This window comes from Ambystoma mexicanum, chromosome 3p (assembly GCF_040938575.1).
Source record: "Ambystoma mexicanum isolate Mex_15411 chromosome 3p, UKY_AmexF1_1, whole genome shotgun sequence".
Classification (NCBI taxonomy): Eukaryota; Metazoa; Chordata; class Amphibia; order Caudata; family Ambystomatidae; genus Ambystoma; species Ambystoma mexicanum.
In genome coordinates this window covers 681,461,949-681,487,487 of record NC_090925.1, presented here as the reverse complement: position 1 = coordinate 681,487,487, position 25,539 = coordinate 681,461,949, and the positions used below count along the sequence as shown (strand labels likewise).

General features: G+C 47.6%; 1 protein-coding gene across 1 annotated transcript in view; it reads right to left on the bottom strand.

The window, feature by feature from the left end:
- Positions 1 to 25,539, bottom strand: part of CDHR2 (cadherin related family member 2) — a 552,802-nt gene that overhangs the window by 19,023 nt on the left and 508,240 nt on the right. The window contains exons 30-31 of the mRNA XM_069651470.1: positions 15,408 to 15,491; positions 14,406 to 14,475 (exon numbers count right to left, since the gene is read on the bottom strand). Coding sequence (XP_069507571.1) covers positions 14,406 to 14,475; positions 15,408 to 15,491 — 154 coding nt within the window. The remainder of the gene's footprint in view (positions 1 to 14,405; positions 14,476 to 15,407; positions 15,492 to 25,539) is intronic.

The following is a 25,539-nucleotide window of genomic DNA, read 5'->3' as shown; positions in this document are numbered from 1 at the left end:
AATTGTTAGGAAATGAGTTACATGTATATTTGACATGTATGACCACTAGTATCTGTCTCATTTTAGATCAACTCAAGCACCATGTGGGTCGGTCTCAGAACACAGATGAAAACCGTACAGTAACTGGATCTTCTGAACTTTTATAAGCACCAAGACTCTTTGCTGGTGACACTGTGCTGATTAAAAACTTCACTCGGAAGTGGCATGAGCCAAGATTTGTTGGTCCACTTGTAGTCGAGAACATTACTCCCTCAGCAGTAAATGTTCAAAGCAGATGAGCGTGGATCCCCCTGAACGACGTCAAGATATACACCGGCAAGGCTGCAGTACCTCGAGCCATCCATTCCAAAGCAAGACAAGAAGAATTTCAGCGTATTCAATCGATGACAAAGAAGAAAGACAATAAGACTACGAACTGATTAATAAATATAGATTTTCCTTTGGACTGTGGCTCCCCTTGGACACGCCTTATAGATATTGTAGCAGGCGTGAAACTCTTTGCTTGAAGCACAGGAATCTTTGAGAATGAACTTTAGAAAAATGCTGATATATCATGATTATGCCTAAACAACAACACTTGGTTAATAATTGGAAACATGAACAGTACCCCGATTTGTTTCTAACTGAATATTTGTTTGGCTGAATTTATGGTCCTACCAGAAAATGATGTGCATCGTCTTGTACTTGCTGTTTTTGTGTTTATTCTTCGAGCTTATCCTGCCCTTGTTAGAAGAGACATGGACATCCGCACGTTTATACATGATCCTAAAAATGGCACTGTAATTAGGAGGCTGCTTGTGGCGATAGAGGAATTACTGCAGTTACCAAATGTGTTGCAGTTATCATAATAAAGTGTTCTTTCCTTCCTTAAATTGCAGTAAAGATGAGGGGTGTCGACGTTAACACTTTCAGAAAATGAGCAAACTCAAGAAATTCCAGAATGGCATAGATGGTGGGGATTATTATGTTGGTTCTCAATATACACATGCACAGTTATGCTTTGTGTCTTTTTGTTTCTCGTGATTAATCTTTTTTACTATTTTGATCCAAAGACGGCACACGTCCCTTTGATCCTCCCTTCTCCAGAAACCCTTGTCGATCTGCCCATTACAAATGCGCCAAACCCCCTTGTGTTCTCTCCCCAGCATAAGGCTGCTTTAGAGTTTTTTCCATGGGCTGCAAACATTTTGAGGGGCAGATACAGGAGAAGTGCAGAAGAAGATAATGATGAGATCAACACATACCTAGATTGTACAGCACATTCGGGTCACAACCTGTGATACCAACACATGAAAAAGGTGGGAGAGAGAACGTCTAAGGAGAGCTACTACATTTGTGCTCTCATACCCAATGCCATGAATGCCGCCCGAACTTTCATCTCTAGAGAAATTCCAGAATACGATGCTAGGTGTCTTGTTCACCTTGCTGCATGTATGACTCGAGGACAATTCCAAGGAGCATGGGCCACTCTGCGATGGAGATCGAAATTGTCATTTCCATTCCAGGATTATTATATCAAGACTACACAGATGGAAATGGAGCCTGCATGGAAAAGTAAGATGCTCACATATCTTAGGGCTGGACAGAATGAAGTGGTCATAAAAAAAATGAAGAAAATGGACTGTCCCGATAAAATGGAAACCGCTTGGGTGCCTGGATGCTGGGACCGTCCTCTGCTGTTAGTCTATGGACGAGTGAAAACCAAGAAGGGATGAAAAGAAGGACTGATGTCTTGTGCAGCTTATCTTCTGAAGTCAGAATACGTACAAGAAGTACAGAAGGTGAATGATGAGTGTTTAAAGTCGTGGGCTGAACATGCCAAGTTACTGACATGGGTAGATGAATCAGGTCCAATGTTTGTGATACTGCTAGTACATGCAACATTATTCTTTCGAAGAGAGGGAAAGAAGCATGTGGTACCTAACATAGGTTGCAAGACTAGAGTTGATGTCTCCAAAATGGGAGCAGGGACAGCCGTCTTGATGGATCGATATTGGACCTGGGCATCCACAGCCTACATAAAACTGCCCAAGGATAGGGGAGGAATATTTTCCCTAGTGATTATCCATGTTCCAGCGTTAGTGATTCCACAGAGTGACCTAAACATTGGGGAGTTTCCAAGGGCATATGCCCATTTGAGGAGGAGAAGATCTCTCGAATTCCTCAACCGAACAATGAAGGAGAATTATTTCTCAGCTAAATCAATAGAAGCCTTTGATGCTATGCCATATGAGCATAGACTGTTCAGCAAAATTGCCTCAATCTTCACGACTATCTTTATGGCAAGTATCCAGACAATGGCAAATGCGAAGTGGCTGCAAATCACTCGCTTGCAGACGATAAACACCACTATAAAGGAATTCAATGCTATCAGAGAAGAACTGAGGGCTATATGACTAATGACCCTCCAGAACAGATGTGTCCTTGTTATGATCACAGCAATGGAATGATGAGGTTGTGCCAAAATTGAGCCATCATGTTGCATATTCACACCTTTTTCACGATGACGAAAATGGGACCTTGAGAGAGGCCATAACACTGCTGACAAGCCTGCACAATCAGATGGAAGATGAAACAGAAGATATTACGGATGACAGTTGGTTTGCATCTGTCTTCTCATGGGTTCCACAATGGATGACGAACATTTTCAAACTTCTTGCAGCTGTACTGATGATGCTAATGTTTGGATTCTGTGTGATCAGGATAATAATCACAAAGTGTAAAAAGACAGGGAAGAAAGCAGTAGGAATGAAGATCATGATCGATGCTGGGAGGCGTGGCTGACAGAGCCATGAACTAAGACGCAGAATCATTGGGCTCCCGTGATCCGGCAGCGATCCTCACAAAACAAGATGTATAAGTAGCAACTAACGAGTTTGTCTTGAAGCCAAAGGTACATGAAGAAACAGTGCACATGAGGAGCGGAGATCGTGATTATACATGCTTCCTGGAGAGAACACTGCATGACCGGAGAAGGGTGGGCAGCATACCCAGACAGCGAAGATGGCGCTGACAAGGAGAACGACGGAGCACAAAGCCGCGGCCGAGCAGCTGTAAGAGAAAGTGCAGCGCAACACTTCCGGGGGTCCAGAGAGGGGGAATACTGGCAGGCCCAAGACTGCGGCTTGCAACATTGTGGCCGCTGGGGATAACAGGGTGAACATAGCAGGAGACGATACATTATACCGAACTAAGATACATACAAACACATGGAGCTATACGGCTCGTGCAAGTAGGAGGAGGTGTACGGGGGCGCTGGCAGGAGAGTACAAGAGTAGCCGCCGCCGCCGCAGCAGGAGACACACATAACGGGACAACATAACCATTGGAGCCCCCAGCAATATCATGCAGGCACATTAATGACAGCTCGACAAAAGACACACAGCGAAAACCAAGATGGCGCCCGGCTGTTGAAGAACAAATGATCGGGAGCAGGACTGGAGACGGGCCGGGAACCTCAATGGGAAATGAGAAGGAACATAATATATGAGCTTGGGGGGCTACGGCAAATGTGAGCACTGCTAACATGGATGGCCAACACTGGAAGTGGATGGCAGCTGCGATAGAACTGCTCACCTTGGATTGAACGGCCCCAAAGCGACTGGTGATTGACACGGAAACAGCAGCCTCTAGCTTTATACAAAGCGTGCACAAGCGCCTATGAAAGGGACAGTAGCACAGATCACACGGGGTGGCAGATGCGGTGTGACATGTGCAGGTAAGGGGACGACAGCTTGGGACATTGTGGTGGCTTAAAATAGCAGACCAGGCAAAGTGGACAAATGCACTTTACCTAAGAGGGTACACAGAGACACAAAGGCAAGCGTGTCCCGTAGAGACAGGAGGATTTGTACCGGGACACAGACATGAGCCGCAAAGTGGGACTTGGGTGCACAAGGCCACAAGACGTGCAGGCAAAGCTACGTGACCGACCAAGTCCACGCCAACAATAAGAAAACTGATAATCTGACAAACGGCACGAGATGTGTAGTGAATTGCGGGATGGCTCCTGGTCAGTGTTAGTACAAAATGGCAAAGAGAGGATTGAGAGAGGGATTGCATACCCCACCAAGGAATAAACAGGATCACAATTATTGGGCGCTCAAGATCATACACGACCCAAAGGCTCCAACAAAATAGAGGACTGAAATTGGATTGAGGAGGGACTGAGGACCCCCATTCGAGAATCAGTGACCGCACAAGGTCAAGTAAACCAGCGGACAAGTGACGTGGGTACCCCATTCATGGCGGATTTGCCCACTCTAGGAAAAAAGACTGTACCATCTGAGAGCCCTAGAAAGACTTGCTGTAAGGGGACTGATGCCCAGCCTAAGAACTTATACTGCATTAGTGCCACAGGATTTAGTGCAGTTGGCAAGCCAGGCCGGCGGACGACAAGGGCAATGGTGCTAAAAAGTGGCAAAGTTAAAGGAAAACAGCCAATGATGGACATTTTCACCAAACCATTGCAATCCCCGAACATGCCTGCACAGGCTAAAGATAACACACAGGAGACGACGGCCTCGCTGCGGAACAATCACCTGATCCTGGACACAATAACAGACCTGAAATCCTCATGGGGGACCAAGATGGACACAGCCATAGCGGAACTGAAGGCGGCGCTGGAATCCAGGATCGACACGGTGGGAGTGGATGTCAACCTCTTGCGACAGGATGTGAGAGCACTGGCGGAACGCACGAGTGGCCTAGAAAGCACAGTGAAAACTAATACAGATGTCAGCACTGCCAACGCCAAGGATGTTCACATATTGAATCAACAGGTGCGCCACTTGGAAAACTGAGCGGAGGAGGCAGAAGGGCGGGCAAGACGCAACAACATCCGCGTGGTGGTCTGCCTGAAGGGGAAGAGGGCTCGGACCCGACGGATTACGTGGAGAACATGCTGATCCAAGAAATAGGGGCCAGCAAGCTCTCCCAAGGGTTTGCAGTTGAAAGGGTGCATATGGCCCAGACGAGAAGGCCCTAACCTGGAACTCCTCCCCAAGCAGGTATTGCCAAAATACTGAACTACAGGGATAGGGAAAAGATCCTGGAATATCTCCGTAAGGGCGGAACGATAAATCGAGCATCGGAAACTGTCACTGTGTACCCGAATTACATCATGCTGGTGCAGAGGCAATGTTTCAGCTACGTGGCGGTGAAAAGAAGACTGAGAGCAGCTGGTTTTAAATACATGCTTCTGTATCCTGCAAAGCTTAAAGTCCTACACAAGGGCAAGGCAGTCTTCTTTGAAGCCCCGGAGGAGGCAACGAGCTGGTTGGATGCCCAAGGCTGCCCAGAGGATGCGGACGGACCAGAACGAGGCTGACAGGATAAGTGAACCAGCGCCACACTACTGATTGCTAAGTTAGATGTTAATGTAGCAATGATAACTAGAGGAGGTGCACGGGGCATGTCAGCGGGGTGTATATACTGACAATCTTGCACACTCATCATGTGGACTTCTTGGACTGGAATATATATGTGAGCAACGTCAGACATGGGTTGGGAGAGCGTGACATACTATAGCATTAATTCGAGAGACACAGGAGGAGCACGACTTACCCCCTCTAGTTAGAGTAGTTGAATCACCAGTAGGGTGATACACTCCTGCTTTGTCTCAAGTACTGGCAACAGCCAGGAAAAAGCTAGATGCGGGGTAGCCTGAGATCCAGGGATGGAGCTGGGCATCAGTTGGGGTTGGGGAGGGAGGGAAAAAGGGAGATAGTTGGGGAGTTTGAGTTTGGGTTGGGTAGAGGGTGGGAGGGGAGATGGGGAGTTGAGTGTGATAATTTTAGTCGGGGAGCAAGCTTACGTCTACATGACAATGTGTCGGAGGAGAAGAGAAGGAAGAGGCAGGACGGGATATGGATAACATGGGAGACCTTAAAATAGTTACCTGGAATGTCAGGGGGCTCAATAGCTATTTGAAGAGAAATAAGGTCATGATGTATTTGAAACGACAAAGGATTGATATTGCTCTACTACAGGAAACTCACCTAATGAACGAGAAGCAGGAAACAGTGGGGAGGAAGTGGAAAAGCACCACCATAGGAGCGACATACTCAGCATATGCTAGAAGAGTTATCACCTGGATAGCACCACATGTCCCCTTTCAGCTGCTGCAGTCCACCATAGAACCAGATGGGAGGGCAGTATTGATAAAGGGCCTGGTCGAAAATAGAGAATTGTGTATCATTAACACCTATTACCCGAACCAAGACACAGTGGGCTACCTTAGGAACTTATGTGGCAAACTCAGCCCATATATGGGTGGGGCAGTTATATGGGGGGGAAACTTCAATTGACGTTAGATCCTCGGATAGACAGGTCAGATAAGAAGATAATGAAGCAAGGCCCAGCGGCTAAGGCCCTCCGGACCCTACTGGAAGATTTTCATCTAGTAGATATATGGAGGATGCATCACCCACAGGATAGGCAATACCTCACTATGCAGCGCCACAAGACTTATATGTACAGCTGGAATATATATTTGCCACAACAGACCTGACAGGAGAATTAGTGCGTTCGTAATATAAAGCTAGAGTCCTGTCCAACCACTCGCCACTGATCGTGGAATGGCAGTATTCTCCACCCAGAGCACTGATCCCGACATGGAAACTTAGAGCGGAGGCCTTGAAAGATGTAATGTTTAGAGAGGATCTGAAGAAAGAGATAGTAGAATATTTTAAACACAATACAGGGAGTGTGAAGTCAGCTGGCACATTATGGGAGACATTTACGGTGGTAGTGAGAGGAGCAGCAATATCTAGATCCAAGGGGTTGCAGGGAGAGATCACTAGAGAGTTACATGAATCAGAGAAGAAACTAGAGGAGATTATATACAAGGTTGGGCACGCCCCGGAGGAGATTGGGACTGTTAGACGCTTGCAACAAGAATGCGAGACGCACTGGGAGAGATGGTGTAACCTGAATTACAAAAAACATGTAGAAAGACAGCATGCAGGAGGACATAAACCGGGCAGGCTGTTGGCCTGGTTATACAAATGTGAAACGCCCAGGCAGACAATTAGAGCGATATGGGATAAAAACTGACAAACGCTTGATATCCAAAGGGAAATGAATGAAGGTTTTGTAGAGTTTTATCAGCAATTGTATGCAGATGCTGGCGGGGAGACAGAAACTGACATAATTGACACACTGGAAGACATTGGCCTTCCCCAAATAGAGGCATCAGACAAGGAGATCCTAGAAGCCCCAATTCCCTTAGAGGAATTGGAGGCAGTGATCAAGCTCCTGCCTACCAATAAGACACCAGGGGTGGACGGACTCCCTAGTGAGTTTTATAAAGCATACAGGGTGGAATTGCTTCCCCCTCTGCTGGCAATGCTAAATGAAGCATTGGTAAATGGGGTATTACAGGAATCCCTGAGAGAGGTGGTTATCATCCCGTTCCTTAAGCCTGGCAAACCAAGCATGGATTGCGGGTCGTGCAGACCGCTATCCATGCTTAACCAAGACAGCAAGATACTCACTGCAGTATTGGCAAACAGGCTGAGGCCAGTCATTGATAGACTCGTACATCCCAATCAGACTGGGCATATCCCCCATAGGAACATATCTGATAACCTTAGGAGGCTCCATCACATCATGGAACAAACGGACAAGGAATCACAGGAGGTTGCAATCATATCACTAGATGCGGTGAAAGCCTTTGACTCTGTCAAGTGGCCTTGGCTGATGGTGGCCCTAAAAGGCTACGGGATGGGGCCAGTGTATTTGAGGTGGGTGCATTTGTTATACAGCGCCACTGGCTCAAGTCAAGACGGGCGTGATTATCTCTGACCGGTGGCAACTTCACAGGGGCACGCGATAGGGATGCCCGTGGTCCCCAATGCTGTTTATTCTTTCCCTGGAGCCCCTGGCGATATATTTCAGGCAACACTTTGAAGAAGTGGGAATTCCCATGAAGGGAGGGTGGCATTTGTTATTGATGTATGCTGATAATATGCTGTTGATCTAAGGTACCCCAAGGAGAATCTAGAATATATATTTTAAGTGATGGACAGATACGCAGCATTTTCCGGGGTAACAGTGAACCCCAAGAAGTCTTGTATAATTCCACAAGGCAGATATAGAGGGACACCAGGTGAGAATCTACCGATACTCCAAATGCAATGGGAGACTGTGACCTTTAGGTACCTGGGGATAGATGTCTATCATACGACCAAAGCTGAATATAAACATAACACAGTAAAGTCGGTAACTAATATCGAACTCAGTATGAAGTTTTGGACCAAGCTCCCCTTGACTATGATGGGGTGAGTGGCATTGTTGAAGGTGGTGGTGCGCCCAGGTTGTTGCACTTCTTCAGGAACATACCTTACTTGATACCCAAGTGATTCTTTGTCAAGCTCCAAATCTTGTGCACAGGGTTTATATGGCACAACACAAGGAATAGGATAGCACTGTGGAAATTGCAAAACACATATGATAGGGGGGGCATTAAGTTGCCAAACTTGGAGATTTATTTTCTAGCTAGTCCATTACAATATGTGGCCAGGTGGTTATCAGATGACTCAACACCGGAGGCTAGGTTATTGAAGGCGGAAAATAATAGATCTGGCTGCAAAAGTCAAGACAATGGGAATGTAAGAGAATGTTGGAATTGGGAAGGAGGGTTTGGCAGAGAGCTTACCAGGCTATAGCGATCCCGGCCCTGTGTTCCCCACAGATACTGTTAGTTGCATTGGCTGGGGTGCATGAGCAACTGCGGAAGATGATCCGTAGACACTGGGAACCGAATGGCATTGCGACGTTGGGAGATATATGGCAAGACGGGAAAGCAGTGCCTCTAATGCAAGTCATCCTCAACACTTATTAAGTACGCAGAATACTACTGGCTCCTATTCCCATCAGTCTGGGAAAGAGAGAATGCAACACGGTAGGCGACAAGTGGGAGTCTCAGCCATTCATCATAGAACATCACCCAGGAGAGCTCCCTGTCTACAAATTGAGAGAAGAGGGATGGCTGAGGAACATCAAGAGCTTGTACCGGAACCACCAGTCGGGGATGAGGATGAGCTGACACTGAAGGTGACCGTAGAAGAACCAGCCAAGGGGCCGATAACAAGACAGCAGCGGCTCCGCACTGAAAGGCCTGAAGAAGATCTTCTGAAGGGACAATCCCCAGAAGCTTCTCAAGCTACTGAGTCGGTGAGACCATCGGAAGGTGAGATGGAAGCCAGTGAAGATGCACAGGGTGTTCTGTTTGGCGTCTACTCAGACCAATGGTTAAATCAGACACTACTGTGGGTATCTACACCCACAGATCTATGTCCCACTCCTAGGGAACCAGAGCGCCATCCTGAGAGTGTTCCTATTGAGTCCAATCTAGATCTTGCTCAATCGCCCCTGCTATGGTGCACGTGGCAGAGAAATCCTTAACCGTTCCTCAATGGAAGAGATGGTCCACGACTTGGTGCAGAGTACTCCACGGAGTCTGTGGGAAACCTTACAAGAGGGCCCAGCTGCTCTGCATCATTCCACCAAGGAGAGCAGAGTTGTTACACAAGGTTCCAGTGTAAGGTTCCCATTGCCTGTTCCTCACAATTTTCCGTTCCTCCTTCTTTAGAGCAGGTTCAGGGAACAGTGGGGGTGCCTGAGATTCAGGGTACTGGGTGGCAGCCAGTGGCATGCCCTTCTAAATCATGGCTTGACAAATTCATAGAGCAGGCCAAGGCTATTCTCAGGTACGAGGAGAGTCCAAGGGGGGGCAGAGGCATGTAATCCCCTGCAAGAGATTAAAAAAAAGAAAGGTATCCCCCGTGCATGAAGCCACTTTGGGGATACTTGAAAATGAAAGAATAAAAATGAGAGTAAAGGACCCTCACACGTGATCACGCGAGGGGTCCTTTACTTCAAAACAAAAGAAAAAACCTGTCACCCATGCGAGCGGTGCGCCATTACAGGGATGACAGTAAAAACCCTCTAACGGTTAGAGGCGCTCCGCTCTGCCTCCGTACACTGCCACTGCTCAGGCATGCACTGAGGCATTCCCCTGACAAGCAGGGGAGCAGCCGTGATCACTGATGCCCCTCAGGTTGCCCCCAGGCACCGCTGCAGGCCCAGGGTGCTCTAAATACAGGTGTTCCCCACAGCAAGGAGCACCCAATGTAATAGCCCTACCGGGCTGGCTAAAAATATAAAGGGACCGCTCCTGACAAGGGGCCCACCAGGGCTCCCTTGGCCACACCTGGCAGACGTGGCCCAGCTGGAGGAGAGTTGTGTGGGGCTCCCCACGCTGCATCTGATTGCTGGGCTGCTCTGCATATTCATCCCAGCCCAAGTAAAGACTTTTGGGGCCCCCACAAATTGCTGTTGCCTGCTGCTGTCTGCTTGCCAGAGCACCATCACAAGAGAGCTCAGGACTGAAGAACATCAAGAAAGAGCAGCAGCAAGGAATTTGAGACAGCCTTGGCCAGGCTGTCTCCGATGTAAGTAGTTTCTTTACTTAGTTTGTTGTACAGTGCTCTGTATAGATTTTGCATATATTGTTTATGGACTTTTACATCTTCTAAGGTTTAAAAGGACTCTTTTTATAGTTGTGTATGGATTAGATATGCAACTGCTTAGGTTTAGGTTACCAGTATATATTGTCTTGTGATTTCCCCTTTTTTAACAAAACTCTGGTGTACCGGAAGAGAAAAGCATAAATGAGCATTCAACAACTAAAAGAACCATACACCAGCATTCCTTTGTTCGCCTTTCCTTTTTGTGCCAGTTACTTTAACCTAGTATCGTGTTCCCTTACAGGTATTTGGGGAAAATCATTCCCTAATCTTTGCCTTTTACTCCCTTCCCCACATCACAGCCGGGCTCACCGAGGTGATCTTGGATCCAGGTAAGTTCGGCTGGAGACAAGTAAGTGGCGGGTCAAGAATTCAGTAAAGGTATATAATAGGCATATTGCCCGTCTCCCTATAAGGTGTGTGGTACGATTACCCCCACTGCAGTTGGCTGTAGGAGGACTTCTATTCTTATTGCTGAAGGGACCTTGGAGTAGCTCTTCACTGATGCAAAGCAGCCGTTGCCTCAGCAGCCAAAGTGCCAACGTTTACCGTCTGCAGTGCTTCCTCTTATTCTGGTTTGAACAGTGTGGTCTTTGTGAATGGCATATCAATGGCACGAGGCACTTCTTTCTTTTGCCCTGGCAACTGATGTTCTCAGTCAGGACTGACGCAGAGTGCGATCCCTCGGGCCACCTACCTGGTGCCATTATCTCCCACTTATAAGGCAGCTCCTATACATTGATTGCATCGAGATTTCCTTTTTGAGGACTCGCTCCCGCCTCTTGCTTTTGACGTTCATGTGTTTGGTGTGATAAGTCATAGTTGCAGAGGCATTGGCAATCTGGAAAGAAGGTGAAGCTGAAATTAGCCAACCTTTCTGCAGTTGATGTCCAAATACTGGGAGATTGGGGTCAGAATTCCTAAATATGGAGTGGCAGATATCCCCCAGCGGTGTTGAATCCTCAGTCAGAGTTCCATCTACATCTTTATTCCACGTAAAAAGTGGGTGTTTGGATTTGTATCCGCCCAATGACCACCCATGGCCATGTTAGTCCTTATGGCCATTTTCACCCACTACCTACCCCCCCAACTCGAAACACACCCCTGTGATCTCTTTATGCTGGGTCTGTGCTTTCCGAGCAGTCTTCTGGAAGGCAAGGGCTTACTTGCAACTGTAAATCAGTCTATTGTGCAATAAAAATGTCTTAACCAATTTGCTTTGAGCCACTTGATTTATGAGCAATATGTGTAACTGTGCATCCGATCCTTGCAGTGAATGCCTGTTAAAAACAGGCAGTGACAAAGCCAACAGTTTCTGATCTGGTATAGGCATTAAATAGGAATGTGGCATGCACTGCCATACTATGCCTAGGATGGAACAACATTTGCCAGCTTTTGGCTAGCTAGTGTCGTTATAGAAGTGGTTGGTAAATGCCGATCCCATGCCTACACAAATGCCAAAACTGTTGGCTTTGCCAATACTTGTTTTCTGTACCCCTTACCTACATTGGTTTTGCTTGTTAAACGCATTTGGGCCATCTAATTGGTCAAAGGCATACCGTCTGCATGCAGCTGCCTTGTGTAATAAGCATGCCCTGTCTAGAAAACCAGGTCATCCGGTGGATAGGGCTTCAAGAACAGCGGGTAAGGCAGTGGCCTGTGGCCCTCTCAGAATTGGGATCCAATAGTGCTCAGGATTGGGCCTTGATCCTCGCCTGAAACCCATTCATATAAATGATCAAAATTGAATTGTAATTCGGGAACTCTCAATGCCAGAGTGAAGTGGACACCAAGGTGTGCCATCATCAACGAGGAGTCGATGCAGCACCATGTTAAGGCATCATGGGCTCAAGGCTCAATGCCTTTGAGGAGTATGAGATGATGGTGTACCTCCTCTTCAGTGTGAGCCAACATCCATGTTGTTGACGCTGGACTTGAGGCTGATGGTGTTGACAGACATGCATGTTTCATTGTTACCAAAAGCATCACATGAAGCATGCAAGTGGTGATTTGGTTGGTTCCCATAATGGCATAGTGTTCTTCACTACAGTCACAGTTTCAACTTTATTTACAGGTTGTCCTCCTGACAGAGGTGTCCTCCATTTCAGAGATGCGAGAGGCCGCTTGACTGTGGAGCATGACGCATGTACCAGAGAAGAGGATGGTGGGTGACTATTGACTTCTTGACCATCAGTGACCTTCTTTGAGGAAAGTGACACCGTTGCTTGATCCTCAGAGCTTTGCTGCTAGTCTGAACTTTGAGTGTTTGGCCTAGGACATCTAGCAAGCCTGAGGCCAAACGGTCTCAGGGTCAGATGGCAAGCAATGGAAACCTTCCACTCGTGGGCTTGGCTACCATCTTGCCCGAGCAAAGCTTGAAGGCCATTCTTTTTTCTTTCCATGTTGAGCACTCTGGCATGCCCACGAACGACAAACTAACACATTAAAAGATGCAACCTGTTATATGACCACGATACACATTAAAAGATGCAACCTGTTATATGACCACGATACCCCAAGGGTCTGTGTGGTCGAGTACAGGAACTTTATGAACAGGGTGCCAATACATTTTGATGAAGTAACTGAAAGAAATCCACACTGTTTAACCCCCACTCCCAAATAAAGATATAGAAAGAAATCTGAGGGTGTAGAGAACCCACGAGAGACTTCACAGTGTGCTTCCCCTCAGCTCACACTCATGACCTCTTTTTCACCTTTTTAGGGTTTTTAGCACATGGAACAGCCATATAAAGAGAGGGCTAAGAGTTGGAAGTTCAAGCGAATTATAAATTGGCTGTTTGTGTTCTTGTCTCAGCTCAAGTAAGCTTCTTTATCACCCCGGCAGCTCTGTTTCATTGATAAACACGTGGCATCACGATATCCAAAGGGGAAAGGACCGATAGCACCTTAGAGCTGTTCTATTCACAGAGACAGGGCCAGCAACTCCATACAGCTCGTGTAGTAACATTAATAGCTTCGGCTTTAACAGAGACTAGGTCAGCAAACATCTTAGAGCCGGGGTCTGCAAACCCAGTTCCCATGAGCCAAATCCACACCACATTTTCAGGGCACCCATGCAAAATATATATGAATAAAGAGCGCATGATTCTCGAAGATTTGCACTGGAGTAAATCTGATATGCCTGTGCATCTCTGATTTGCACCTGATATGTTAATCCTTATTCTCAAAGTCAAACATTTGAGGACAACCTGGAACATCTCAGAGATGTCCTTGAGCCGTTCCTTGAGAGACTTCCTTGAGCAAATCTTTGCGAATCCGATTTGCGCCTTAGCATCTCAAGGATGCTCCATGAGTATTCGGATTTGCACAAGTTTAAGGCTCTGTGACTCAGGGATGACGTGGCAGGTGCCAATCTGAGTTGCTCCCAAGCATCTCCTCATTTGCTCCAGTGCAAATGTTTGAGAATGAAACCCATATCTCTGCCGGCCTTCCCCACACCCCTGCCCCATGCTTATGTCTGTGTGTTGGTGTTTGTTTACCTATCTCTAGTGCTACCCTAGAAAAACACTCTACTGATAGCTATTGGATGCTGGGGCTTTGTCCCCCACATATTGACAATGGCAACTTAGATGCAAGATAATTGCAGGTTAGTGATGATGTAAGTAAAACACATGTTTCATGAAAACAATATATAAAAAAGAGAATCAAGCACAGAGAATGTATTTGGAAGTTTGTACATAGTTGGTTGTGATCCTGAAAACCTCGTGCAGTTGAAGATTAAAAGGACCAGGCTTGCTGCGCCCTGCATTAGAGCCTGGCAATGGCAGAGTAATAGGCCTGTTTTTATAAGCATTACCCAACCGAATATGCCACCAAAAACCAATGAGACACAACAGCTGCAGAACATCTTACCTGATGATAACCAATGCCTCTGGCATCTTCATCCAAACCATCTCGGAAATGTTCATCTAAAGAGTTCAAACTGAAACACAAGTAGCATACAAGGGTTAGCTATTGTCCACCAAGATCCCAGACCATGTGTGTGCACATCTGAGCCTCATGCTGGCTGCATGGAGCTAACCTAGTTGGTTTCAGCATTGGGCATGTTGGTGAACCTTTTTGTAAGCTGCCTAGCCACCCCTTTGGCATCAGAGTAACGGTGGCTCAGCCTGGCTCCTGGTTTGCTGTGCACTTCCCATTGGGATCGCAGCACTGATCTCCAGGGCAGCCAATGTAAGACACACTAATTTGTAGGAGAAACGGCTGCGATGCACTACGATGGTACTCTGATTGACAGCTGAGATATACCAGTCTTCTTTCTCTGGAAGCAGCAGCCTATAGGAATCCTTGAAAGATTGCCAAGCGGTTGTTTGGCCACCAAATAAACTGGTAGGGCTTGGACTGAGCAGTCACGTCAGGGATCTACTGGAGTTAAAAGAAAATGGCTTTAATGCCATTCTATTTTAAAGAAAAAACAGTACGTATTGCTCTCCTGTGGGGGCAAGATGTACTGATGACTGCTTGAAAGATGGGTATTCTTCGCGGAGCTCTCTCTCGAGCTGTTGACCATTTCTTCACTTGACAGGTTTGGCGAATTTGCAACAAAACAAAACACCTCCTCCGCAGATGGTGATAGTGGGACAGGTTGGAAATTTGCCTGCCACTCTCCAAAGCCTAATCCAATATCATCCGCAAGCTCTCAGAGCATGTGCGGATAATTTGTTTGTCTCAACCAATATTTTGGTGCGTGGAATACCCTTCATTGGCCCGATAAATATGAGGTGAATTTCACTCCGCTGCCAGTAATTTCACCTTCTCCTTTTGCTGGTACCATGGGATACGTTGGGTATGTGTTCTGAGCACACACCCTTTTCCACACAGTCACAGAATCATAGGCCCCAGAGAGCAACTTACCTAACACAGTCACTGGAGGAATTGTGATCATCGAACCCCAGGTCCAGGGCTGAGTCAATGTTGAGGTTCAGCACAGGGTTGGCTCTGGGGAAATAAATGGGAAAGGAAGATGAATGCCTGGAAAGAAGTCCCATAGCAGTGCTATGACCTCAAGAGGGCACCCAAAACAACACTGATACTAAGCACAGCATGTTCATACCTGGGAATACATGCTAGCTATTGCCATCACGGGCCCTATGATTGTACACGACAACATAGCACAATAACGCAACTCTCAATGTCACGCACAACACAAAGCCGCACAGTATCATTTATTACTGCAACATGTGCATCATTCCATTAAACTCCCCAAAGACAGAATGGGATGTTTAGAAACTAGATGAATGAAAGAATGAATGAGTAAATGAATGAGTAAATGAATGAACCAACGAACGAATGGTGTGAGCAGAATCCCGTCAAGGGGTTTTTAATTAAATTATGAATGTAAAGATTAAAAAATCTCTAGGCAGTCTGCAGATCCCTGAAAGGAAGTCTGCCTTCCTCTCCATCCCAAATACTAGCAGCCTTATACAGCCATTTGCCTACTGAGAAGACCTTTTGAAGTCAATATATATCCGTCTGTATCTGGTTCCCAAATTCACTAAACCTTCATGTGAAGCTGCACTTAAGACTTACCATGTGAAAAACAATGTGGTTCCATAAACCTCACACATGGATATTATCTCATAACACTCGTTTGAAGGCATTTGATGAAATGAAACCATCCAGAGGTCTGCTGGACCTATGGTCCGTTGTTGAACCAGGACACCAAAGTTGTAAGGTCTACTTCCTTACCTGTTTACATTTTGTGATTCTGGACAAAACTCTATCCCCTTGGCTCTTGATTAATATTATGACAGACATTTCTCTAAAGACTGACTAAAAGATACAGTGTCAGAGAGAGGCACCCCCTTCAATTCTGCAGGGTAATTGGAGGTAGCACAGAAGGACAGGAAGGAATGCACAGCAAAAGTGCAGCAGATTTGTCCATCGCCTTGGCATCCCCACTCCAATGCACTGGGAGAGGGCTAGCTAGCCCCTCTCTTATCTGGCAGCTCAAAAGATAGCAGTGTGATCATAAGCTCTAGGAAGATCCTACCTTGCATTTGCTTTGGCAGTGGAATGGGTGTGTAAAGCGCTGAGGAACGACTTGCACACGGTGTGTGGTTATAACTAGGGATATTTATTTATTGAAAAGAATACAAGTATAAGTGTAATAGATAAGGGGATATGAATTTGAGCCCCTGCTTCCTTTGTCCACTATCCAATGATCCTTCTCACACTCCCCCTCGTCGCAGTGGTCCCATTCTAGAATCATGTTGTGTCCAACATTCTGCAAGCACGATACTACACATCCCTCTTCTTTCACACAAGCTCTTCTTCAGACTTCCTAATGGCTGAGCATAGTCGCCCAGATAGATTTGTCTTTGTTAGCCTCTTCCAAATCTTGATGTTGTCGGTGAAATATCTGTTCCTTCTGACAAGGAAAATCCACCACTGTCTCCTTTGTTCACCTTCACAGCCTTTCTTCCACTCATGACTTCATCATGCCTCGATCTCACAACCATCACCATCTCCAAGTTCCACACTCTTCCATCCTTCGTCCTCCCAGCATTTTTGAACACTTCTATCACCTTTATTGGTCTTGACCACTGACAACCATCTCCTCTCAACACCACCGGTAATTTGATTCTGACCCAACCTCCCACTGGCAGGACATTGGATTTCTTGAAATGTCTATTATCTTGCATTGTTTTTTTTTTTTTTTATAAAGTATTTTATTATTATCATAGTATTACAACAATCACAAAAATCAAAAACAAATCAACATAAGGACTATCATGGTCAGTCTCAATCAACAAAGGCAGTACACATATCAGCTGTGGTCAAGAGTCTTCCTTAGTACATATATCAGCGTGTAGTACATAATACCCATTGCACGCTCCCCAGCATGCAGGAGGGAGTCTTAGATCGCTTCTTCTTCCCACCTACCCCAAATGTTCGAGGCTTTGTTGGGACAACCCCTTGCCAAATAGATCCTATGCTCCATCATGGCGCACACGTCCATATCCAGTTTCCATTGATCCATTGTCGGGGGTTCAGGGGCTCCCCATTTCTGCGCTATATTACGCTTGATCAGCCCTGCTGCCGTGTGTAAGAGCAATCTCTCCCATTTGTTAGCTTCGATTTCATTAGGTATTCCCAGGAGTAGGGCTTTTGGGTCCAGTGGTATGGTCTGGCCCAGGACCCTGGAGAGCTCCCTACAGCATGCATTCCAAAAGGCTTGTATCCGGGGACACGCCCACAAGATGTGAAAGAAGGTTCCCTCCTCCTCCCCGCAGCGGAGACAGTTTGGGTTTGGGGCCCTTTTCCAGCCGTATAGTCGTGTCCTAGGGTAGTATACCCGGTGCAGTATCTTCAACTGCACCAGTCGGAGCCTAGAGGAGATAGCAATTTCACGAGGGTGCATGAGGACTTGTATCCAGTCCTCCGGATCTATCTCTCCCACATCCGCTTCCCATTTCGCCTTGAGCTCATTCAGTTCGGGGGTAGCAAAGGAGGATATGGCGTTATATAAGATGGAAGTGCATTTGGTGGGGATATACGCTGGTAGGATGTTACGCTCTATGGGGGTGTAGTCCGGTAGCCTTATGTCAGCTGTTAAGTGGGTTCTTAAAGCGTGGGCTAGTTGTATGTAGTGATACCGTTCCGTATTTGGGATCTGGAAGTGTGCCTGTAGATCTTCAAATGAGGCCAGTTTCCCATTTGTGAGCATATCCCCCACTCGTGTGACCCCTGCTTTTATCCAGTTGGGCCATGGCTCTAGTTCACGGGACGCAGCTAGATTATTATTTTGCCAGAGAGTTTGTGCGATGGTGACTTTATTATCCCACCCAACGAACCGGTGTGCCTGTCTCCAGACCATAGTGAGGTGCGTTGTAGTTGTGGGTGGGGGGGTTCTCGGGAGGGGTTGATAAAGGATGGGCAGCGGGTCTGCATTCTGTATAGTGGCCATCTCAGCGCATATGTGAGGTAGGTGCCGATTCCCGTGAAGCAGATCGTTAACCACAGCCAATTGTGATGCCCAATAGTAGGTTTGGAGACGGGGGACTCCCACTCCCCCCTCCCAGATCGATCTCTGAAGGGTGGTTAACGCTATTCGTGGTTGACCTCCCCCCCATATAAGGTCCCTAAGAAGTGTCTCTGCTAGGTGAAACTCTGAGTCTGGAATTCTGTGTGGGGCATTTTGAAGGACATAGAGGTATCTGGGAAGGGTCATCATTTTAAAGAGTGCCGCTCTACCCATAAGGGTCAGGGGGAGAAGTTTCCAGTGTTGGACATCGATAATGAACCGGTCTGTGATCGGTCGGAGATTGTGTTCCACATAGCTTGTCAGGTCCCCGGATATCCAGATTCCCAGGTATCGAAAGCCTTGTCGTTCAACTCGGTACGGGCATTCCTGGGGAATGGCCTGCTCTCCACCCTTCACAGGGAAGAAAACTGATTTATCCCAATTGATTCAGAGTCCGCAAAATTTACCAAAGCGGATGAGCAGCTGTGTTACGATGGGACAGGATCGAGGCGGGTCTCCCAGGTATATAAGGAGGTCGTCTGCGTAAAGAGATGTACGGTCCTCATAGCCCTCTGGCCAACTAAACCCCATCCAGGCTGTGTTTTGGCGAAGCCAAATAGCGAGTGGTTCGATTGCAAGGGCAAACAAAAGGGGGGAGAGCGGGCATCCTTGCCGCGTACCTCGGCCCAAGGGGAAGGATCGAGAGGACCATCCATTTACCTTTACCTCCGCTTGGATGTTAGTATAAAGTAATTGTACCCATCCTATAAAGACTTCCCCGAATCCCATACGGCGCATAATCTCCCAAAGGCTATCCCATCGAATTGAATAGAACGCTTTTTCAAAATCAATTGCCAGCAGGGCCAAAGGTCCGATTATGATCGGAGATCTCTCCATTGCCAAATGGAGTCAGCGTAGATTCATCCGGGTCGATTTGTGGGGCAGAAATCCGCATTGGTCCGGGTGAATCAGGGTGGATGTAACCAGTTGTAACCGGTTCGCCAGGAGTTTTGCGAGGACCTTGGCCTCTCCATTAATCAATGATATAGGTCTGTAGGAAGCACATTTGTGTGGGGGTTTGTCAGGTTTGGGTATGACCACGATGGTCGCTTTACATAGGTCTGGTGGGAGGGTCCCTTGTTCCCGGGCGGCAAGGAACATTCTGTGCAGGGGGGCCACCATCTTGTCTGCTCCTAGCTTTTGCCAGGTTTCAATGGGGAATCCGTTCGGGCACGGTGTTTTCCCCGACTGGAGCTGAGATAGTGCCTCTGAAATCTCGGCCTCTGATACGGCGGAGTCCAGATGCTCCCTCTGCTGCACGGAGAGCGTCGGCAACGATAGCTCGGCTAAGAGGGATGGGTCTAGTGGAGAGGCTGGGGCTCGGTACAAGTCTGCGTAGAACATCGAGAAGGCCTCAGCAATCTCAGCGTCAGAGTGATAGCTGTCGCCCTGTGGTGTGACTATTTCCCGGACATAGCGTTGTCCTTCGTCTCTCTTCTGCAGCCACGCGAGCATTTTGCCCGCTTTGTCCCCTAGTTCGTATATTCTCGCTTTAGCCTACCAGTGGACCTGCTTAGCGTCATCCATCGCTCTGTTCCGAAGATGCTCTTGGGCGCGTTGGAGGGAACGATGGGTGTCAGGCGTGGGGTCGGAAATATGTTTAGCCTCCCTGTCGCTCAATTCCTTCTCGGCCTCTAGTATCTTTTGGAGCCGGGTGTTCCTTTTATGTGTCGTCCAGGAGAGGATTTCGCCCCTAAGCACTGCTTTGTATGCCTCCCATACAATCACGGGGTTATCTACCGATCCTTCATTAATTTCGAAGTATTCGGCGGATATTTCCTCTAGGCGATCTATCAGCTCCGGGAACCCCAGGTAGTAGCTATTAAGTCTCCACGTTCTAGGGGGGAGGGCACCCTGCATACATATTTCCATCGAAAGCGGTGAATGGTCCGAGATGCCCCGAGGGAGCAGTTCTGTTGACATTGCCCTATAGAGGTCAGTGTGCGACAGAAGAAAATAGTCCAGTCTGAACATAGAACCGTGGGCACCAGAGTGGAATGAATATTCCCTAACATCGGGGTGTAGCTCCCTCCATACATCCCGGAACCCAAGGGCAGATGTAAAGTTGGCTAATTTGGTAGGGGCATCTGGGTTACGATTTCGGAGGTGGGAGCGGTCAGTGTTGTTGTTCATGGTGTCATTGAAATCCCCCCCTAGGATGTATATGTCAGGGTGATGTTTACCTATAAGGGTGATGAGGTCATCCAGTAATTCCTGTCCCAGACCCGGTGGAGAATAGATCGAGACAATTGCCACCTTTTGACCCCAGATCGTTCCCAGGATGAACACGTATCGGCCCCTGGGATCTTGTTCTACGGTATGCTGAATAAATGGTATACGTTTGTGTATCAGAATAAGGGTCCCCCTGGAGCCCATTGTGTAACCCGCATGAAAGGCAAGGCGATAGTTAGTTCTTTGGAAGAAGGCACAGTTTACCCCAGCCAAGTGGGTTTCTGTAAGGAGGGCCACATCAGGGGAATGTCTATTTAGGAATTGCATGATAAGGCGCTGTTTAATTCCTGACCCCATCCCATTCACATTCCAAGTAAGGAGTTTCAAGGACTTAGTGTGCTGCATGAGGGTATGTGAGTTTGCGTAGAGGATATTTACTACGTATGATGGGGATATTCGGGGTATAGCAATTCATAAGAGATGGCGGTGTTATCTTCGCCTGTACTAAGGAAGCAGGGTTGCTTTGTGGAACAGTGCAAGACGCCCCTAACAGGGGACAGTGAGTAGTTCGGCCCATGAGCAAGTGGCAGTCCTGAAGAAACCAACAAACAATTTTAAAACTTTCCCAACACACCCCCACCCCATACTCCACCCCAACACGAAGTACCTGTCGCCCAAACATGCTGATCCTTCAACTTAAGGTGTCAGCTCAAAAACCAGACCCTTAGATAGGGTCGAAACCAACAAGAAAAGGAGAGGGGGGGGCAGAGGTCTAACCAGGGGAGAGTTCAGACCTTTCCCCGGAGTGCCCACCTTGCGCCCATCGTCGATTTCTTCCATGGTGGGTAACTTGCGCGTCAGTATCTGAGGCGCGGTCGGTACACCGTCGTGTGTCCCAGCAGTGTTCTAAGGTCCTCATAGGGGACTATAGTTAGTTCATTCCTCTTCTTGTTGTGCCGGTGGCTCTGGGATCTCCTGTCCTCCCCGTTCTGGGTGTCTCCTCGGGGAGGCCCGCCTCGGCCCGGGTCGGGGTCGTCCTCTCGGTCTCCTTGGTCTTGCAGTCCAATCGCCCTCTATGTGAGCCTCTGCCCACTTCCAGGCATCTTGTGGGTCGGTGAAGTGGACAGTAGTGCCTTTATGATAGATCTTAAGTTGGGCCGGGAAGAGCAGGCCGTATTTCACGTTCATCTGAGCAAGTTGTTTCTTGAGTGGTTCAAAGGATTGTCGTGCCCTCTGCACTTCTCGGGTATAGTCCGGGAAGAAGGCGATTCGGGAGCCGTTATGGGTGATCGTCCCCTGCGAGCGTGACAATTGCAGAAGGGCATCCCTGTCGCGGTAGTTGAGCAAGCGAGCGATGATAGTCCGGGGCGGAGCGCCCGGGAGCGGCTTGCCCGAAGGTATTCTATGAGCCCTCTCCACCGAAAAGAATTTTGAGAAGGATTGGGGTTCGAAGATGTCCACGAGCCACTGCTCCAGGAACAATTCCGTGCATTGCCCCTCTTCCCCCTCCAGCAGGCCCAGGATGTGAACGTTGTTGCGGCGGGACCTTCCCTCTCCATCATCCACTCTCGCCTCCAAGGCTTTCAGGCGGTTTAAGGCTTGGGACAGCTGACGGTTGATCCCGCCGATGCTGTCCTCCGCTTCGGAGATGCGGTGTTCCACGATTCCTGTTCTGGAAGTCAGCTTCTGCAGATTGTGGCGTAGGAAGGAGACATCCGCCGCCATGCTGTCTATTTTGGTCTCCATGGAGGAGCGAGAGTTGGTGATGGCCGCCATTACGTCCCGTAAGGAGAGGGATTCATCTCCCGTGGGGGAGTTTGGTCGCGTTGCAGGGTCCGCCGGGGCAGGGGTGGTAGCGACGGCAAACTGGTCCATGCTGCTCTGTGTAGATGGTTTCTTCTGCCTATCCTTTCCCATGTTCTCGGGAGTAGTAGGGTGTCTGCTACGACGGGGCTGGAATTATTGTATGAACGTAGTTGGAGTGGTCGTACCCCCCCGATATATGGGATGGTGGCCGAGCAGCGAGTCAAGTGAGGGGGTATGAGTTCCAAAAGCCTTCTCCACCAGGGACTGGGGCTTATGTGACGAGAGTACTCTAAGGCCCAGCGCCCTTTAGTGGGCCTCCATAATACACATTGACCTCCGGCGCTCCTAGCTGTTCCCCCAAATGGGTGGCGGTCCCCCCTTCGCTGGTACGGTACAGTCCTCAGCGGGCCCGGTCACTTACTTCTGACGCGGCTGCAGTCGCGGTGTGGTGTCCCAAAGTAGATATGAGTCAGGAGGCAGGAGCCGCACACCACCGGGACCTCAGGAGGGCCGTCATTTTCCCCCGCACCTCTCTCGCGGATCAGATCCGTTCGGGCGTCCTCCGGGTGTCAGCGAGGCTCAGCCGGTGAATAATCTCAGGTTCGGCGGTGGAGGAAGAGAGGTCCCATGCGTCCGCCTCACGTTCTGTCTCATGCCCCGCCGTGTCAGGTCGTCTCGGGCCTCTCGATCAGGCGGAAGAAGTCCATCCCCAGACACCGGCGGCCATCTTGGTCGCGTAGCTCCGCTGCCGGGCCTCGGCAAAATGTGGGTTTATCTCCATCGTCTGGGCAGGCAGGTGCTACCACCTCCGTCAATCCGAGCCTGCAGCTTTATGGGCTCGGTCGCAGTGTTTATTTTGCACGAAATTCCCAGGAATCAGGATGAAAATGCAGGATTGTTTTGGCGCCAGCGGGAGCTCACTCGGCTCACGTCCGCATCGTCCGCGCGCTGGCCACGCCCCCCCCATTGTTTTGTTTTTTAACTTTCTTTTTCTGATGTTGCCCTTCACGTCATCTAACACCACTTCCATAATGGTCACATCACCCATCCAACCTGGAAATAACTTGGTGCTGGCTTTCCTCCCTCTGCTATGTTCAAAAGGAGAAACTCCTGTTGTGCTTTGTGGCGTGAATATATGAGCCAAAATCATTATCTTCACAGTCTTCTTCCAATCTCTCCCATTAGACCACGCCCATCCAATGGCCTCTTCCATCACCCTGTTATATCTCTCCACAACCCCATTTGTTTGGGGATGATAAATGGCACTGGTCTTGTGAACAATGGCCCTCTCCATAAGGTATTCTCCCATTTCCTTCGACTTGAATTGAGAACCATCGTCAGTCAAGATTACCTAAGGATAACCCTCACACCTACACAATTCCTCCAAAAACTCAATTACTCTTCTGGTCATAACATGCAGAGTCCTCATCAAATCTGCCCCTCTAGTCAACACATCAACAACTACAATACAATATGTCTGACACCCGCCACTCCATATAGGTCCAGTCACATCAATCGCTAGTTTCTCCCATGGTCTCCCTGGTATATCGGTGAGAGCCATTGGACATCTTTCACTCACACACACTTTGTCACAATTTATACAAAGAATACTATCCCTGGTGATCCTTTCAATTTGGGTATCAAACGTCAGCCACCAATAGCTGTTCCTTATTCTGCACTTAGACTTCACTATTCCTTGATGTCCTTCATGTCCAAGATGTATCACCTTCTACCTGATTCCCACTGGTGGTACAAGTGTGTCTCCTCTCATAAGAATTCTATCTTGAACACACAGTTCATCTCTTATGTTCCAGAAACCTTCCAATCCTAACCTTTACACAGTCTTTTTTATTTAATCCACCCTCCATTAAGTCTCTGATGATTATCATCATGTTAGTATCTTTTGCCATTTCTTCACACTGTTCTTGCTTTGATATTGAAGGTTCTGATATTTCATAAATCACCTCTTGATCTTCATCATCATCTTTGGTCTCTACATTTGTTGTCATCCGAGACAATCTGTGGCATAGTTTCTCACTCCAGGAATGTATGTCACTGCAAAATCAAATTCTCGTAACCTGGACACCCATCTTCTTATTCTACCAGATACTTTGTCCATGCCCTTTGTAGAAAACACTTCAACCAGTGGTTAGAAAACACTTCAACCAGTGGTTTGTGATCATTATGCAACTCAAATCTGGTCCCCCAGACAAAGTTCCTGAATTTGTCCGCAGCTCATCAGATGGCCAGCGCTTCCTTCACTATGGTTGAATATGCCTTCTGCGGACCCTTCAGCAATTGTGATGCAAATGCTACTACATACTCTTCTCCTTCGTCAATTTGCATTAAAATAGCTCCCAAACCAACATTACATGCATCCGTTGTAATCACTGTACATCTTCCCGTCTAGTAATTTTGCAACGCTGGTGCTGCTGCTAATGCCCTCTTTATGTACTGAAATTAATTTTCACAACTTTCATCCCATGCACGTTTCTTGCTAATTTTCATCATTCTTCTCAAGGCAACAGTGTGATCAGCAAATGCTTGAATAAACTTTGAATAGTATTCTGCCATGCCTAAACATTTCCTGACGTGTCATTGCAATTTGGTGTTACCATATGTTCTGTTGCGCCAATCAAATCCTTCTTAGGTGAAATTCCATCCTTAGAGATTACATGTCGCGAATACTCAGTTTCCTGCCTTTTAATTTTTGATTTCTCTCTACTGAGAGACATTCCTACATCATGCAGCTTCTTGAGGACTTTCTCCAGTCTTCTATCATGTTCTTCTTCATTCTCAGCATACACTAAAACATCATCTTGAAAAAAATGACACCCTCTTCTATAAGTATTCTATACATGATCTTCTGAAACACAGAAGCCGCAGATATAGGGCCAAACGGCATCCTGTGATATTGGAACAGTCTTCAAGAGTAGTAAATGTATTCAGATGCCTGGATTCCTTATGCAACTTAACTTGATT